The 17,555-nt window shown below is 36.9% G+C and overlaps 2 protein-coding genes across 2 annotated transcripts in view; both read left to right on the top strand.

The window, feature by feature from the left end:
- LOC107747523 (uncharacterized) overlaps window positions 1-8,849 on the top strand; it is an 18,378-nt gene extending 9,529 nt beyond the window's left edge. Inside the window, exon 5 of the mRNA XM_016562073.1 lies at window positions 8,506-8,849. Coding sequence (XP_016417559.1) covers window positions 8,506-8,849 — 344 coding nt within the window. The remainder of the gene's footprint in view (window positions 1-8,505) is intronic.
- An 847-nt stretch (window positions 8,850-9,696) lies between these two features.
- LOC107747506 (schwannomin-interacting protein 1-like) overlaps window positions 9,697-17,555 on the top strand; it is an 11,695-nt gene continuing 3,836 nt past the window's right edge. The window contains exons 1-2 of the mRNA XM_016562040.1: window positions 9,697-9,798; window positions 11,385-11,503. Coding sequence (XP_016417526.1) covers window positions 9,769-9,798; window positions 11,385-11,503 — 149 coding nt within the window. The 5' untranslated portion in view covers window positions 9,697-9,768. The remainder of the gene's footprint in view (window positions 9,799-11,384; window positions 11,504-17,555) is intronic.

Raw genomic sequence — 17,555 nt, 5'->3', positions numbered from 1 at the left:
TACACAACTAACACAACTAAAAATATATATGTTACCATACGACTATAAATGACAGAGTATTAAGTTATTTCGGGAAAAAAATACTCAATATTAATTTAAACTGCTTTAAATATGACTGCTGCTTATTTCCTGTGCACTTCTGCGCTTGACTGTAGTCGCGTCTGTCTGCTTATTGAGTTTATTTAACCCATCGCAATTTATTGGAACTGTGTGAACTAGAGTGACTACTCACCTTAATGTTGTTCTAAAGGCTTATTACTTAATAACACAAAAATGTCCTGCTCGCACTTGCCAATTTAATGGCAGAGAATGGTGACTTTAGGTTTTGTTTTTTGTTTTTAAGCGGATGCATATCTGTCATAAAATAATCATATGCATCTCGTGGCATATATTCCAAGAATTCTGAAGGTATACTGAAGGTTTGGTGAGAAACAAACCGAAATGGCAAGTTATTACACTCACACGGCTCGGGTGGGTGAACAAAGGCCTTCTGTAGCGAATCAATGCGTTTTTGTGAGAAAAATATCCATATTCAAAACGTAATGATCACTTTAAGGTAGCTTGCGCCAACAGTTGTACACAGAAGCAGTTTTTTTTAACTTTGTTTTATGGATGGGCGATTTTAAAATGCCGGCTGTTCTGACTCACATACTGTAAGTATGTTTTTTATATATAAAGAATTTGCCACTGACAATTCAAACGTGAGTTTTGCTTAAACCGCATAAACACATTTCATTACACCAAATACACAAAACAATGTTCTTTTTAGCAACATCATATGACCCCTTTAAAACGAAAACACAAAGAAAGGTGAAACTAAACTGGCTGTCGGTGACAGGACTTACATGTTTTTTTTTTCCACAAGAATACCAAACATGTTCACTTTCTCTGGTTTATGAAGTGGTCTTTTATTTTATTTTAGCTCTACGCTCCCTATAATAATTATAAAGCTGTCATTCATTTCAGTTTATCGTGATCTCACAAAAATCCATTATAATCAATGAGGCTCGACCATAGGAGGGGTTTAGAGAGACTGAATCTTAGAACTACTTCGAACAAATCGTTTGAGAATCGTTGGAAAATGAGGTGGGATATAAGTACTTTAGAAATAAAACAATAAAAGGCAGAGCTGCAAAATGACCTAGTGCAGATAAACCAAAATGTCTTCCTATATGCACATGTACAAGGGAACATATGGTATTATGCTGTTAAATAAGAGTATCATACTCTTGCTGGTCAACATATCCCACAATGCATCGCAAAAAACAGCAACGTACTGTTATTATATGAAAACAGCATTTTACTGTTAAATTTACTTGTAAATTTACAGGATTTTTTTTTACAGTGTACCTATTTAATAAGATCTAACCAGAAAAAAGTTTTATAATTTCATATATTGTTTTAAACAATGTCGTTTTTTTAAATTAACTTCTGTATAACCTAGCTCTTCCCATGAGAATAGCCTAGGCTGCTGACCTGGCATTAAATCTGTTACTGTTCAAATAAATGAATCTTAACTAACCCCGTTATTTCTCGTCACCCCCAAAGTATTCTCAGTTCCCACCACTCATGAATTCATGGGCCCATGGAAAGAGTTGTGAACATGGAGTCTCTGTCCACAAACTTCTTCAAAGTTTATTACATCCGTAGATTATATAGATACATTGTAAGGGGTGATGTAGTGGTTTATCCAATAAGAATTGTACACTACATCATATAGGAATGTATAAGGAATACAATTGGCAAACATATGGATATGCATTACATCTGTGCGTTATATAAAATGGGAATATGGGCTGGAAGTTCTGACCATATTAGGAGTACATCTAGCAGAAGGATACCTCAACTCTGAGCAAAGGACAGACTGAACTCAATAACCTGGGTATGAGGAGGCCCCCACCATCATTTCACCATTTGAACCCAAGACGAAATATACCTATGTGGGCATGCGTGTATACATTGAGAGGTAAGACTACAGAGAGTAAAGAGAGAGAACACAGAAGGGAGGAGGGAAAAGCACAAGGGGAGAGAAAGGGAGGGTAGAAAAGGGAAGGAGTGAGAGCACAGACAGGCAGACTCACAGAAATATTCTGGCAGAGAACGTGATATATTCTAACAATATCTAAAACCTAAAATAATTAAACTAACTCAGAGCCAATTTGGGTCATTTTGGAAAACTGGAATAGTTCATAATTGATCCATCACGGGATGTCTTTTCCATTACTAATACCATACTTCACAGATTTTCATGATTAGCCAGATTTTGTTTTTGCCCTATATTGCGAGCTTCAATCTATAATCTATTGCACTATAATATTCGGACCTGGTTCGGTAATACATTTCTCTCTTACTCACATACTCACAACAACTGTTGTAGCTATATATCGGTGTATATATATATATATACAGTATATATATATATTTAGAACCCTCAAGTTCCTTCAAGAATAATCCCTAGATTAGATATTATTTTCACAATTGTCTATAGCATTGAGATTTCCCTCTTTTCGATTTACATATACCTAAAATTTCTAATGAATAAGTAAACAATCAAATAATGTGATCCATATCAATACTCAGCCCTAGTTTGATTGAATTCAAATAAAATCATAAAAAAAAAAAAGCATCAAACAAATGGATTATTTTGCTAAACTTAAACCATTAGTTGGTCCACATCTTCTTCCAGGTGTGTTGATCATGGACATTCCATCTTTACCAGGGTGACTCTTTGCGAGCCGTTGCAATGGGCTTTCTCTCATTGGTGAGGGAGGGTGTTACCCTCACTTTATCCCTCACTGTGTGGCTTGCTTGCTCTCTGCCTTACTATCCACCCTTTTGATGCATGGTCCAACCTGTGCATCAATTTAGCACAGTGGTTGAAGAAATATTTGGCTAAACAAGGTTTACCATCAACATTAAACCAAACACCGTCTTTAATACTGCAGCCAGATTTCCTCCAGACAGCTTAATCTACCTCTGAAGCAAAATATTTCATGCTCACTGGCAGACAGAGCTGGATAACCAATCCAATTAAAGCTCGTCCCATGTTCTGTATCATCTTTTCCAGCCAGATTCACTCAGAATTGTCAGCTTCTTTAAAGTTTATTTCACAGTTAGTGACACAATATACACACAATGGGGACAGAATAGTACCCTGAACTTAAATACAAAACATAAAGTGCAGTCACCATCACACACACACACACACACACACACACATACTAGACACACGTGACTATTAACCGCTCATTTTCATGGTTTGCTTTTGGTGTTAACTCTAAAAAGATGTTATATATTGCATTTTTCTGCAGGTATTACCTAGTTATTTACATGGTCCCTTAACCAGTTAAAAGCATTTCTGTTTATTATAAATTTGTTTTTTTTAGAAAATCAGTGTTTTAGTTCCAATATCATTGCTTTTTGTTTTGTTTTTAAACTTTACCAGGTCAATAACAGACAGACAGAGCACCATCCCTGCCTGCACTCAAGCAGTCTCTCTCTTACAGCACAAATAATCTTTTCAACAGCCTCCTAAGACTGTGACTTAGACAGAATGTAATATTACGTTCATGACAATATAGAACCCTTAATCATTCACAAATGATAAAATGTAAATGTTTAACTTCCAAATAAAAACAAATTACAATCTAAAATATGTTATGCTAGGAGCATTCCTAAGGTTATCTTCAGTTTAAATGCCGAATTCACCTAACCTTTGTTATCCAGACATTCTCTTGAATCAGAAAAAGCCGTCTTCATCTTTAGCTACCACCATGTCTTGGAATTATCCTGTGCCATGTCTAATGACCTGCAGGATTGAAAACTAGGATCGAGACATATTAGTTCAATATCAACACATCTCACAGATTCAGGGACATACCATAATTCTGAATTCTAAACTTCTATACAGTTCTTGCCCATTAGACAACCATCATCATGTTAATACATTTTGCTATGGTCTCCCCAGGAATTATGGGCAATCACCTCATGGTTTCAGCTCTTGAAAGCCCATTCCCATTAGCTCTTTAAAAATAGTCTCCTTTTCCTCAGGGTGTTGTCCCTTGGCATAAAGCTGTGGACTTGTCACAATGGAAAACAAGCCATCGTATAGGAATGCGGATTCTGAAGAGTGGTATGGAGGAACATTTTTGGGGAAGACTGCTGTAATTTCTCACAGCACATCCCGTTTATGATGCTGCTGGCCTCACAGCAGGAATTATGGGCAATCACCTCATGGTTTCAGCTCTTGAAAGCCCATTCCCATTAGCTCTTTAAAAATAGTCTCCTTTTCCTCAGGGTGTTGTCCCTTGGCATAAAGCTGTGGACTTGTCACAATGGAAAACAAGCCATCATATAGGAATGCGGATTCTGAAGAGTGGTATGGACGAACATTTTTGGGGAAGACTGCTGTAATTTCTCACAGCACATCCCCTGTTTATGATGCTGCTGGCCTCACAGACATCCGCTCCACTCTCATACCCATCTCACATAAAACACTTCCTTTCAGGGTAGATGCCCAGTTGCGGCGTGACCCCCTGCCTTAGGTTGTCCTCTGTCTGGCCAAAAAGGATCTTACCCATCACTGAAAAATCACCTCATGCACACTGGTAACTGCTCTTTCCCATTCCAAAACCTTTGACAGTTTTCTTCAACTGAATCAAGTGTTTTCTGGAGCTTTAGGAAAGGTGCATTCAAGAGCCACCAGAGCCATTTGGACTGCCTAATAGTAAACAGGGAGACAGGTTAATTATAGCAGTATTTAATCACTAAAATTCATTAGACATCTTCAAAGCAGCAACATAGCAGTGCTGATATTATACTCCGTGAATTTAGTTATCACAACCATCCGTTAAGTCTAATGTTCTACTACATCTTTGACCGGAGCCATTGGCCCTCCATCATGGTGGAGACTGATGATTAGACAAAGAAGTTACTGGTCATAGAATAAATTTAATCTAAAATGTAGCCATCTATCATTCAAGGTCTGTATTTAAAGACCTCGTTAAAGTCATTGAGTTTTACTTTGACACATTTAACAACAAATTGCCCTCTTCATGGCAATCATTTCTTTTAGCATCTCTATGTCTGTGATTTGTGTCTATGAACTGAAGCACTGTACTCTACTATGAATAGCTTGTTATCACACAGGCTCAGATAACAGCATTCAGCTGACTTTGAATTTTCATAAACTTTTAACATAATTTCATTCTACTATCTTTTAACTCTAGCCCAGCTTAACACTTTTGACAGATGACATGCGTTTTCAAATACATTTTAATAAATACATTTTTACTTTTAATTAAGAGCCTGCAATATAATAGAATATTAATATTGTTAAATGCATTTTAAGTATTCAAAAATATCATGTGTTTTCGTTCGTTATTTATTAATCAATATTTATTCCAATTGCCCTAACCCCAGCAAAACATTTATGGGGGACTGTGTGGGCCAGATGGGCTGAATTTTAGCACCAGTCCAGCCCTGATGATTCTCCTCTTCTAGGGCCAGAAAGAAAACCTTCTAATACAGACGCCCTCGACAGCCTTGAATGTCAGCGGAGACCAGGACAACTAGATGAGCCCCAGAGACAGATCCCCCCCAAAGACCTCGTCACCGAGACAGCCATCGGGACAAGACCACAGGAACCAGACCAGTCCTCTGCACAATCTGACCTGTGTTGCAGCCTGCAATTAAACTGCTGGATTCGTCTGGCCAGAGAAGAACGATGGAGTTTTGGTTCCTTCGACACACGATTTTTCTGTTTAATACTGTAAAGCTGCTTTGACACAATCTGTAGTGTAAAAAGCACTATGTAAATACAGTGACTGGACTTTACTTGACTCAGTTCAGTTGAACTGTAACACCTGTTTTTTCTTCTTTTTTTTCTTCCCTGTCTCAGTAGAGTAAACAGAGTTTCTCTCTCTCTGACCGGGATACAGGAGAGGAAGACCTGGAATCAGAGGATTCAGAATTCTGGCGGCTACAGCGGCGGCTGCAGGAGGAGGCCTGTGTGGCTCAGGCATTGGCCCGTCCCATAGCCCGCATGCAGGTGGAGGTGGAGAGACAGATAATGACAGAATTTTCTTTTTTCGGGTGTGAATTATCATTGTTGTTAATGGTCCATCTTTCTCAAAACAACTGTTGTAATGGTTGTGGCAAATAAAAAGTAAACAATTCTGAATAAGAGACAAATACCAATTGTCTTTGAGTTTTATTTTCTTGAAAGAAAAGGCCAGCAGTCTTACAGTCATTTGGAGTGGCTGCAGAGTGTGACAGTGAAGGAAGGGCATTCTTCCTCTCATATAGTCTCAACTTGCAGAATGTTATCTCTCTAGGCCAATGATGGTATTTTCAACCACATTCTTAGACTTGCTTATCATATTCTATCCTTGGGTGGAGGCCCTCCTGTCCCGTACCAACACCCTTTTACCATTCCATTACAATTCCATATTACAATAAGGATTGTGTGTGCTCTTTTACTCTCACACACATCTTAAAGATCAATAGCTGTTCTTTGTTCTGTTAAATCAGCAAAGAAGCATGTGACTCTAAGCAATACAGAAAATGTAAAAATAACACACTGTTCAATAAGCATATCATATTAAAAAAACATAACATATTAATATTCCCCCCTTCCACAATTCCCCCCTTTTTATCATTAATTGATATAATAATACAGCATAGCCGATCAAACATTATATACTTATACTATTCATCAGATTTTCACGTAAATGCCCACTCTTCCTGATCAGTGAACATTTATACTAAGGCTGTTTTTCTGGATTTAGGCATCCAATATGCAAGTATTAACTTATGAAAGTATGAAATGTTTTACTATGATTAATATTATCAGGATGACACATAAAATCATGACACCCAGTGTGCCATGCCTTAGCTTCATATATCATCTCCATTTTCCTAACCATATTTAATTAGCTTTTAATGCAAGAAGGCAATTGTTTTACTTAATAGGCTCTATTTAACTACCTAATTAATAAGATCTAATCAGAAAAAGTTTTATAATTTAATCTATTGTTTTAAACAATGTCGTGTTTTAAAATTAACTTCTGTATAACCTAGCTCTTCCCATGAGAATAGCCTAGGCTGCTGACCTGGCATTAAATCTGTTACTGTTAAAATAAATTAATCTAATCTAGTTATTTCTCGTCACCCCCAAAGTATTCTCAGTTCCCACCACTCATGAATTCATGGGCCCATGGAAAGAGTTGTGAACATGGAGTCTCTGTCCACAAACTTCTTCAAAGTTTATTATTACATCAGTAGATTATATAGATACATTGTAAGGGGTGATGTAGTGGTTTATTCAATAAGAATTGTACACTATATCAAATAGGAATGTATAAGGAATACAGTTGGCAAACATATGGATATGCATTACATCTGTGCGTTATATAAAATGGGAATATGGGCTGGAAGTTCTGACCATATTAGGAGTACATCTAGCAGAAGGATACCTCAACTCTGAGCAAAGGACAGACCGAACTCAATAACCTGGGTATGAGGAGGCCCCCACCATCATTTCACCATTTGAACCCAAGACGAAATATACCTATGTGGGCATGCGTGTATACATTGAGAGGTAAGACAACAGAGAGTAAAGAGAGAGAACACAGAAGGGAGGAGGGAAAAGCACAAAGGGAGAGAAAGGAAGAGTAGGAAAAGGAGGGAGTGAGAGCACAGACAGGCAAACTCACAGAAATATTCTGGCAGAGAATGGGTCATTTCTTGTCCTATGACCTCTACAACTGCAAATGAAACCTTCCTAGGACCTCATCCTCCTTCATATCAGCAGATTCTGCTGCCTCCCCTTTATCCTGATAAATTTACTCTACAAATAACAACAATGCCAGAACCATCTGCAACACTCAAACCTCCACCTTATGGGTACCCTCGAGTGTTTCAGCAAGGGTTTTGGCCTTATTACTACCCCCGTTACCATTATCCTGGCAAGGGTTATCCCGCAGCTGAGTCAGCAGAGGATCCTACTACAGATACCCATGCGCCAACCCAGAAGCCTCAATTTCCAAAGTACCCCCATATGATTTGGCCATATCATCCCACAGCTAAGCCAGCAGAGAAACCTCCATCAGATGACCAAACGCCACCCCAGAAGTCTAAGTGAGGGAAGATATGAACATTTTTATTTCATGATCTCTAAATGTTAATGAGACAGACAGGTATTTAATTTAATAATAATAATTTATGCATTTAGCAGACACTATCATCCAAAGTGACTTACAGTGCATTCAGGTTATACATTTTTTTTACCAGTATGTGTGTTCCCTGGGAATTGAACCCACGATCTTTTACACTGCTAACGCAATACTCTACCACTGAGCCACAGGAACATAGGTATTTATGTGTATCTGTGTTATCCCACAGCTGAGCCAGCAGAGGAACCTACTATAGATGCCCAAGCGCCAACCCAGAAACCTCAGTTTCCAAAATACCCCCATATGATTTGGCCATATCATCCCACATCTAAGCCAGCAGAGAAACCTCCATCAGATGCCCAAGCACCAAACCAGAAGCCTCAATTTCCAAAGTACCCCCATATGATTTGGCCAGATCACTACCCTCATCATGGCAAACCAAAGCCCAATGAGAAACCAGTTCCCACCACCACATCAGTTGCCCAAGCACCACCTAAGAAGCCTCAACCTCCGAAGGACCGCCAGATATTTTGGCTGTATTACTACCCTGATGACCATTATCTAGTCAGACCAAAGCCCACAGAGAAACCAGCACCAGCCATCCCCACACCTCCCCCACCAGGTTCGCCCAGAAACTGCAACCCCCAACCCTGGAAGTCTATTCCCTCAGTATAGCCATTACCCCAATTATCCTCTTTATTTACAGCAGTTTTATCCACAATACCCAGTGCAGCCTCCCAAAACCCCTACCGCATCACCTATAACCACCACTCCTCAACCCTGTACTACAACTGCAGCTGCTGAATGCAAACCTTCTGTCAAACAGCCTCCCAAAGAGCCACCCAAATACTATAAACCACCCAGCTATATTCGTTATGAAAAACACCCTTTGATCCCAAATCCTTCCCATGAAATTTGAATGAGGTCTGAGGGCGGCTATTTTGAATTAGGTTGGTAATATGCTGCATGTGGCAAAAGATTGCCTCCTGATTGAATGCTAATATAGGTTATGGAATGACTGCAAAGTGGTTCCTGCTCATTCATTTTGTCCTTGTTCTCTCAAACATTCAATAAATCAAATGCCATCAAACATCCTTTGTCTTTTTTTTTTTTCTTTCCTAAATCCAAAGTATTTGATTTAGGCCATTTATGTATCTGGTGAAATGTAAGGTGCCTGATAGTGGAGAACATACCTGTAATGAAAGTCCACTGAAGGCAAGTGTAGTGAAGAACCCAAGTGCAGTTTATTTAAAGGTGAAATCCAAACATCCAAACATAATTACTAACAGCAGGAATCAAACTACAAAATAAAAGACATGAAAACATGAACAAGACAAAACCCAAACACCACATTACATTACCACTGTGGGGGAGTGGTATTATGTGAGTTTCGAACATCTAGTGTGAAATTGATGACATAACACAGATCTAGTTTACTGCCTTATTTAATTTTTAGTGGCTGTGTTTCTTTGCGAGATGCTTGTGCTCCTCCTCCCCCTTCCTTTCTTGTGTGTGATGCTGGTCTCAAGGGTGTAGCTCAGACACTGCAGTAGAAGGTAGGGCTTGGCTGCTGCACTATACAATGCGCTGAAAGATGGTGCACCAGGAAAAATGTGTTTACCAGGTAAGACAGGTCAATATATCTTGTATAGTCTTAAGCATTGTGGCATCTGTGTGCCTTATATGAGTGTGTCTGTATGTGTGCATATCTATTTTTTTGATGCTAAGAAAATAATTTCCTTCTGAGTGAAGGATGTTAAAAAGCTTGTAGATTTAGTTTTGAAGAAAACGTGCTGCTTGAATTAGAACTAATTTTACCCATCTCACACAAGGTCATATTTTTCATTTGTGTGGATGGTTGCATTTGCTTGGCATTAACTGCTAGTCTGTGGCAACATCTCATCCACTAATGAAAGCAATCAAATCTAGCTGTTACCATTCTTCAGAATGTACAGGAAACCTGGTTTACAGCTTGTTAATATTACATCACAAGCTGAGCTATTGATGTTTTTCATTTGCCTCTGTAGTTTTTGAATGCATCATGAATCAGCCTCAACTCTACCCTGTGTATCCTTTTATCGAAATGTTAATATCAGTGGAACTGGCCTGCAATCAGCCTGAAAATGGAATGTGGGCAGGAGGGTAGAGAAAAATAAGTGTGCCTATTGATATAGGAAGGCAAAGTTATTGACTTTCACCATAGTAGGCCTTTTGATTAGGCTATACTGGAGTTGAGTGCAAGGCGTTTTTTAAAATGTTAGTCATTCTGAGCACCAGAAGGCAACTGTGTTGCCATGGCAATAAATTGAGCGTAGTATGACGATCTGAGAGAACATTTTATTCTTGCCAATATAGCGTCATCACATCAGGAATGGTTGCACAGTTATGTATTTACCCATCTAACAGAGAACATTTGTTCAAAGTTATCTGGTTTTAATAATGTTTTTAAACGTTAATATAACGTTTGTTCAAAGTTATCTGGTTTTCATAATGTTTTTAAAACATTAACACAAAAACATTATGCATCGTTTATGGAACTGTTTTTCAGAGGTGTTTTAGTTGGATGTTCTTTTTTAGTGGGAAATTTTTTTTTTTTAATATTACAACTGGTTTCAAAATGTTCAGGGAACATATCAAAAGTAACATTCCCATAATGTTTGCAAAATGATAACAGGAGTGTTTGCACATTCATATAACCAAGAAAAAAAAACAGAAAAAAAACCCGATGTTTTGAACACTCAGAACATTTAGAAATATTATTTTCATAACTTAATGGGAATGTTAGAAAAACGCTCTTAGAACATATTTTTTAATAGCTGGGTATGTGTTTGTGTGGGTATGTTTGTCGAGCGCCTGTGCTCTTCCCATGTGTACTGCTTCTGGTTTCTCTCCTTTTTTTCTCTTCATCTCTGTAATTTGCCGTTTATTGAGGCAGCGGTGATTTAGACTCAAGCACAAAATTAGAATTTATATCATACATTCCCATCCACACTCCCAGCATCAGCTTCTCTCTTTTTTCCACACCAATACCTTCATGCCCTTGAAATCCAGCACGTTATTTAAACTGTCATGAGCATTCAGGAGCCGCTGTAGGTTGCTGTATGAAAGTGGATGCCATCTATTTTAAAATGCCACATCAAATATTCCTGTTGTGAGACTGTGTCTGTGAGCGTTCTCTTCATTTATTGAAGTCGACTGTGTTTTCGTCAGGCCCAGAGGAATGAGAGGGAGTCCATTAGGCAGAAGCTGGCCCTTGGCAGTTTCTATGACGACGGACCGGTTACCTTTACTGGTTGCAGCAAGAGCAGCAAAAACTGCCTGTCCTCACGGTCAGTGTGAGCTTGTGTTCAGTGGATTGGTGTTGTGTCTTATGTAATACTGACTCATCCCTGGGATGGGATGACACTGTATGCACTTCTGGTCAGAGGTTTGGAATAAATGAGATTTTTGTCTCTTATGCTCACCAAGGCTGCATTTATTTGATTAAAAATACAGTAAATGCGGTAATATTGTGAAATATTATTACAATTTCAAATGACAGTTTTCTATTTGAATATATTTTAAAATGTAATATATTCCTGTGATGCAAAGCTGAATTTTCAGCATCATTACTCCAGTCTTCAGGGTCACATGGAGGGTCAGCTTTGCAATCACAGAAATAACTTACATTTAAAATATATTACTTACGAACCCTAACCCTAACCCATTTACAGTATTTGTTATGAAATAAATGCAGTCTTCGATTATTAGAGACTTCTTTCAACAATATAAAAAAAATCACAATTATTCCAAACTTTTGACAAATTATGTAGCTACTGGTAAAAAGAAAAAAAGTTACATATTTTATAAGGTTCAGCAGATAATATTTTTGGTGTTGTCCCATTTGCCACTAGATGACGAAGCACCATTTGTCCAGTGCGTTTCACCATGAGGCACTTCAATCTTTGTGGGCTGGGCTTGTAATCGTCTCACTGTATCACTGCATATCAAATGTATACTTTGTTTTCAGCTTATAATTCATGGAAACTTGAGCAGTCAACCCCATTTCTCACTCGACATCTGAGTGTACTTTGTTTTAACGGTTTGATCAAACAAATGTTTGACAGAAAAACGGGGAAAAATCTTACTTTGTGGCTATTTTAGTCTGCTGTGCTTATTGTTTAATGTTTGGAGCCCTTTGAGAAGGAAGAGAGTCTGTTGACTTGACACATTTTCTCAAGAATAACATGGGGAGGGAATTTAAACATTGCTGATGTGGAGAGTGAAAATATCAGCAGTTAATCTGCAAAATAATCTTTCTGCAAAAATCTGCTCCTTAAGAGATCAGTGTCTATAGTTATCACTTATAATTGTCATATGTACATTTACCTAACTTATATATATATATATACTTTTAGATTACTTTTGGCCTAACTTGTTTATCACATTGATTTATATAGGATAATCTTGTAAAAAAAACAATTATATCAAAATACAAACAGTAAGAAAATATATTCCATTCATTGTAATTAGCAACATGAGGTGCATTAAACATTAAATTACATTACATCAAGGTTTTCCAAACTGGGGTTCTTAAAGGAACTGCAGGCCCAGGTGTTCGTGAGTTTAATGAAAATATAATAATTCATTAAATAATAAAAATGTACAAATAAATAAATAATTTTTAAATTACATCAATCAATATAAAACACTTACTAACAAAATTAAATCTTTTATTTGTTTACCTGCATGTCATGTGTACATTAACCAATGACAGAGAACCGTGAACATTCAAATGTGATTTAATTATTAAAATATTTCATTTTAAATCTCAGGGGTACTTCAAGTAAATATATTAGGGGAAAGAGGTTCAGATGACAAAAAAAGTTTGGGATTGCCTGCATTACAAGTAAATAAGTGTAGTGGACAGCACATTCCAGGGCCCAGTTTATGGCGGGGCCCCTCTCTGACCACAACAGTGGACAAAGGTTTGATACATTTTGATTGGATCTTGGTGGACTAATATAAGCCATCAGATAGAGATGCTAGGACAACAGCCAGACACCTCTTAGAGGGCAAGAAGAAGATCTCTGGTACCAAGCCCAGGAAGGACAGGACTTCTCACTGGTCAAAATGCAGTTTCTGCCCTTCACCCACCCAGAGACTGATTCCTAAGGTTCTGGTCTGTGACCGCCATAAAAATTCCTTAATTCTGAGCCTCTGGCCCGTGAGGGAAAAGGCAATAACGGATACCAAGTCCTGAATCTCCAGCTTTTGAGGAAGCAACAGATACAACCACGTTCTGAGCCTCCAGCCTGTGAGGCAAGAGACACTCTATGTTCAGACTTCAGAGTCTTCGTCCCACGAGACAACAACAGATGCAGCACATCCAGAGTCTCTATCCTAGAGAGACAAAGTGGATTGACCAGCTTGCGTGTTCCAGGCTAAGGACCTTCTGCACCTACTCCAGGGCCACATCTGCGTGTTACAGATTTTAGGACCCTTTGGTGCTCCAGGAGATCAGCATCCTACAGCGCTTCGTGTTGAAACAGATTCCAGCTCCTTTCCCCACTGCATTGTTACCAGCACAACCAGTGGAAGAAGTCACCGCCACTGGACTGCTCACTCGACCACAGAGAACGTAAATATCACTTGTCCAAACCTCTTCAAGAGACCTCGGCATTGTTGTATATTACCAGTATATGATTTTTCTAATTTACATTAGATATTATATAGCTGATTGCAGTTGATAACAAATAATCTTTCACGTATTTGTTTGATGCATAATAAGGTTCTTCACCTTATTTGTTTCAGAGTAGCAACGGTTTATCTTTCCAGATAACGTAGCTCTAACATAGCAACACCCAACTTAATCACTTGCATTTCATACATTTTATGCACTTTATTTCTTTTCCATTCATGGTATTCATTTAGCAGTTGTTGATTACTTTTGCCTATCTTTTGTTAATAAAATTAATTTTATTACACTTGTGTCTTCCTTGTGTTGATGATACAGAAAGAGGTTCTACAAGTTAGATATCCCACCAATCTTTCTTATGTGATGTACTCATAACCGCACCTTAAGTGACACGTGATCCAAAAATCATAACGTCATCGGTGACTTTAGTACCCATCACTACACTATTTCGCCTCCCTAGGTTGGCGAAAGCAAATTCAAGAAATAGCGTGAATTTGTGCATTCTAATCTATTTGAAATACAATTCCAAAAACATAGTAACACATGGTTAAATAACCCACTGAGTGATAATTCAAATACAAATTTATGAGTTCATCAGTATGGATGCAGTGTTGAAACGCTTCTTAAACCTGAAATGTTTTTTTGTAAATCCAGTGGTCAAATGCTGTGTAGCCACCTGACTAGTGACTTGTCTTGTAAGCTACTTTAGAAAGGAATATTTAAAAGATGAAGAGGAATAATTTGAATAATTTTAGCAATGAATAATTTATTGCTATTGTGTGAATAATATGTAATCATGTAATCAATAAAAAAGTAACTGTAGTCTGATTATGAGTATTTAAAATGTAATTTCATCTAATTACAAGTACTTCATTTTTGGAATCTGATTATGTAATCCAGATTACATGTAATCAGTTACTACCCAGCTCTCTCTCTCTCTGTGTGTGTAGGGTGTATACAAGTATACAAACATGACGGTTCGGTATGCACCTCGGTTTTGAGGTTTTGATGTCACGGTTCGGTACAGCAGGGAGAAAAACTAAACTTTTTTTTTTAAACGGTAGGAAATTGCTCTTTCTTTAAATAAACACATTTATAATTAAAATTTTCTTATGGATAAATATCTACCTCGGCTTATGCTCTAGTGATTTTCATTTATCATTTACATTAGGCCTAAGGTTACAGTTAACAACAGAGCCCAAACTTAAATGTAATATATTTTTAAATACAACAAGCAACAATCAACTTAAAAAAACATGTAAATTGCACATACTGTAGTTTTTAAATTAACTTCTAAGTTATAAAAATTCAATTTGTTGTTGAAATATAGCCTATTCATTTACACAGTGCCTCTCATAACTCGTTTCATAACATATTTTTTAAACATTAAATAATTAAGACATCAGGAACAGGGAACAAGTAAAATATAATGAGTATATAGTCTAATATTTCGTGAAATGCTCTTCTTTAAACTTCATTTATAGTAAACTAACGAGCTGTGGTCTGGACACTGATGACTTCCTGAGGTAAATGAAATGCTACCTGACATTTTGTTTACAAGCTGTTTTATTGAAGTCTTTCCGCGGTTGAAACGCTGATTGAGCGATTACATGAGGCATGAGATGTTCATTCATGTTTATTTCGCATTAAAACTATAGTAGTAGAGGGAGAGACGATCGCACTCACTGGCGCTCCGCGCTGCTGTTTGTAGTTTATGCGATCGGTCGCGCCGCATCAAAGAGCGCCAAAACAGCATTCATCGTTTGAATTTCCTGAAAAAAAAGGACATAATTCAAAGATGAGACTTTGTTTCTTATCAAAAGTAACAATATATAAAACTGGAAGTTTCCAATGAAGTACCGCTCCTGCAGTGGTTAAAACAATGTAGGCTATTTGTTCGGTACACATGCGTACCGAACCAAAAGACCCGAAAATTTTCCGGAGGAATATGTGTACCTTTACACCCCATATATATATTATAATAAATTATAATTTATACTTATTATAATTTATTTATTACTTTATTTACTGCGTAGCCTACTTATTTGGTCCAAGCAAAAAGTGCTGAAAATGCTATTGTTTTTATCAGGATTATTTTTATTCATCTTTGTTCTACTATTAATCTGAATGTAAAGAACACCGTAAATGGGAGAATATGACATTTAAACAGAGAGTCTGAAATGCTGACTCAGGGAATGAAAAGCAAATACATGACAAATAAATATGCCTGGTATAGTGCTAATTTTGTTTCTTTATTTAATCTGTACTATACATGTATGTGCATAATTACTGTATGTAGAGTACAATTATTATTTTTAGTGCTTTCTCTTAATAAAGAGAGAAACCTCTTACCATTGATCACTTACTTCATATTATGACATTTTATTGCATCACAAATCCATGGACTGGCCATGTTTGTTAGTGTGAGAGTTGCTGTTTTCTGTGTCTTTTCTTGTATCGCATCTGCGTTTCAACAAGGTTCCTAGAAAGCCAAGCAAAGGAAAGTCCAATGAGCATTAAAATTTAAGAGCATACAGTATTTTCCCGCACTCCACTCCACAGCGTATATTTCACAGAATATTGCTCCACAGCATATACCCTTAAGTTTACAAGAGATACCACAGAACCAGTCTCATACCAATCTACAGGAGTACACTCTGCCAGTGAAGACTTCATTTATAGACTTCAATTGAAGCCTATAGCCAATGTTTTCTTTGAATACCATTAACCACAAAATTCTATTGCAACTGAAGAGAAAAGTTTAATGCACAGCTTTCTGTGGGAAGTGTGTATCACTGCGGTTCACAGACACTAAAAATAGAACTTTCACTCTTTCTTTCTCTTTTCAGTAAATTCTATCTGAAGTTCTTATTTTAGAGTTATACTTCACAGTTTACTACAAAAAAAGAAGTTTATTCTTTTTCTCAAATAACACTGATAGATTACTAATCAAAATGCATTCTAAAGAGTATAATTTAAGGGTTGTTGTGTATTCCACCCCACTGCAAAATACAATATCCATTTAGCAAACTACACAATATTAAAAATGACAGTGTGATCGTGTGAAATAGCAGTAAGCTGCTTTGTTGCGCATTAGTTATGTAAATGAAATTTTCTAAATTAATTTTTTTTTGTCTCTCACATTGCATCTTTTCTGCCAAACCTTTCTTTTTCAACATTTATTTTTATTTGTGCAACAACAAAGTCAGACTATACAAAATGTTGAATATACAATGAAAAGCGGCTAAATAAAAGGCCAACAACCAATGAGTTACTGTATGTAAATGTAATTTTTTTAATTAATATTTATCTCTCCCATATTGCACGTATCTTTTCTGCCAAACATTTTTAATGCTTATTTCAGGCTAAAAATATTGGGTAACACTTTATAATAACTTTTATTAATAAATCGTTAACAAACATCATATAGGCCTAATGCTTAACGGATCATTAGTTAATATATATTCAAAGAGTTAAAAACGTGAGATAATGTGCTTATTAATGTTTGATTATAAACTTATTAAACATTAGATAATGTTTAACAAATTATTATTTCATATAAGTTAAAATGCTTACAAATGTCATTAAACTTTAAAAAATTCCATATGATCAAGTACTTATTGAAAATCTACACTCTAAAAAATGCTGGGTTGTTTCAACCCAACTTTGGGTCAAATATGGACTAACCCAACCGTTGGGTTAAA

Source organism: Sinocyclocheilus rhinocerous, unplaced genomic scaffold, assembly GCF_001515625.1.
Source record: "Sinocyclocheilus rhinocerous isolate Xijiao unplaced genomic scaffold, SAMN03320098_v1.1 scaffold48, whole genome shotgun sequence".
NCBI lineage: Eukaryota > Metazoa > Chordata > Actinopteri > Cypriniformes > Cyprinidae > Sinocyclocheilus > Sinocyclocheilus rhinocerous.
This window is presented reverse-complemented; position numbering and strand designations above follow the sequence as displayed.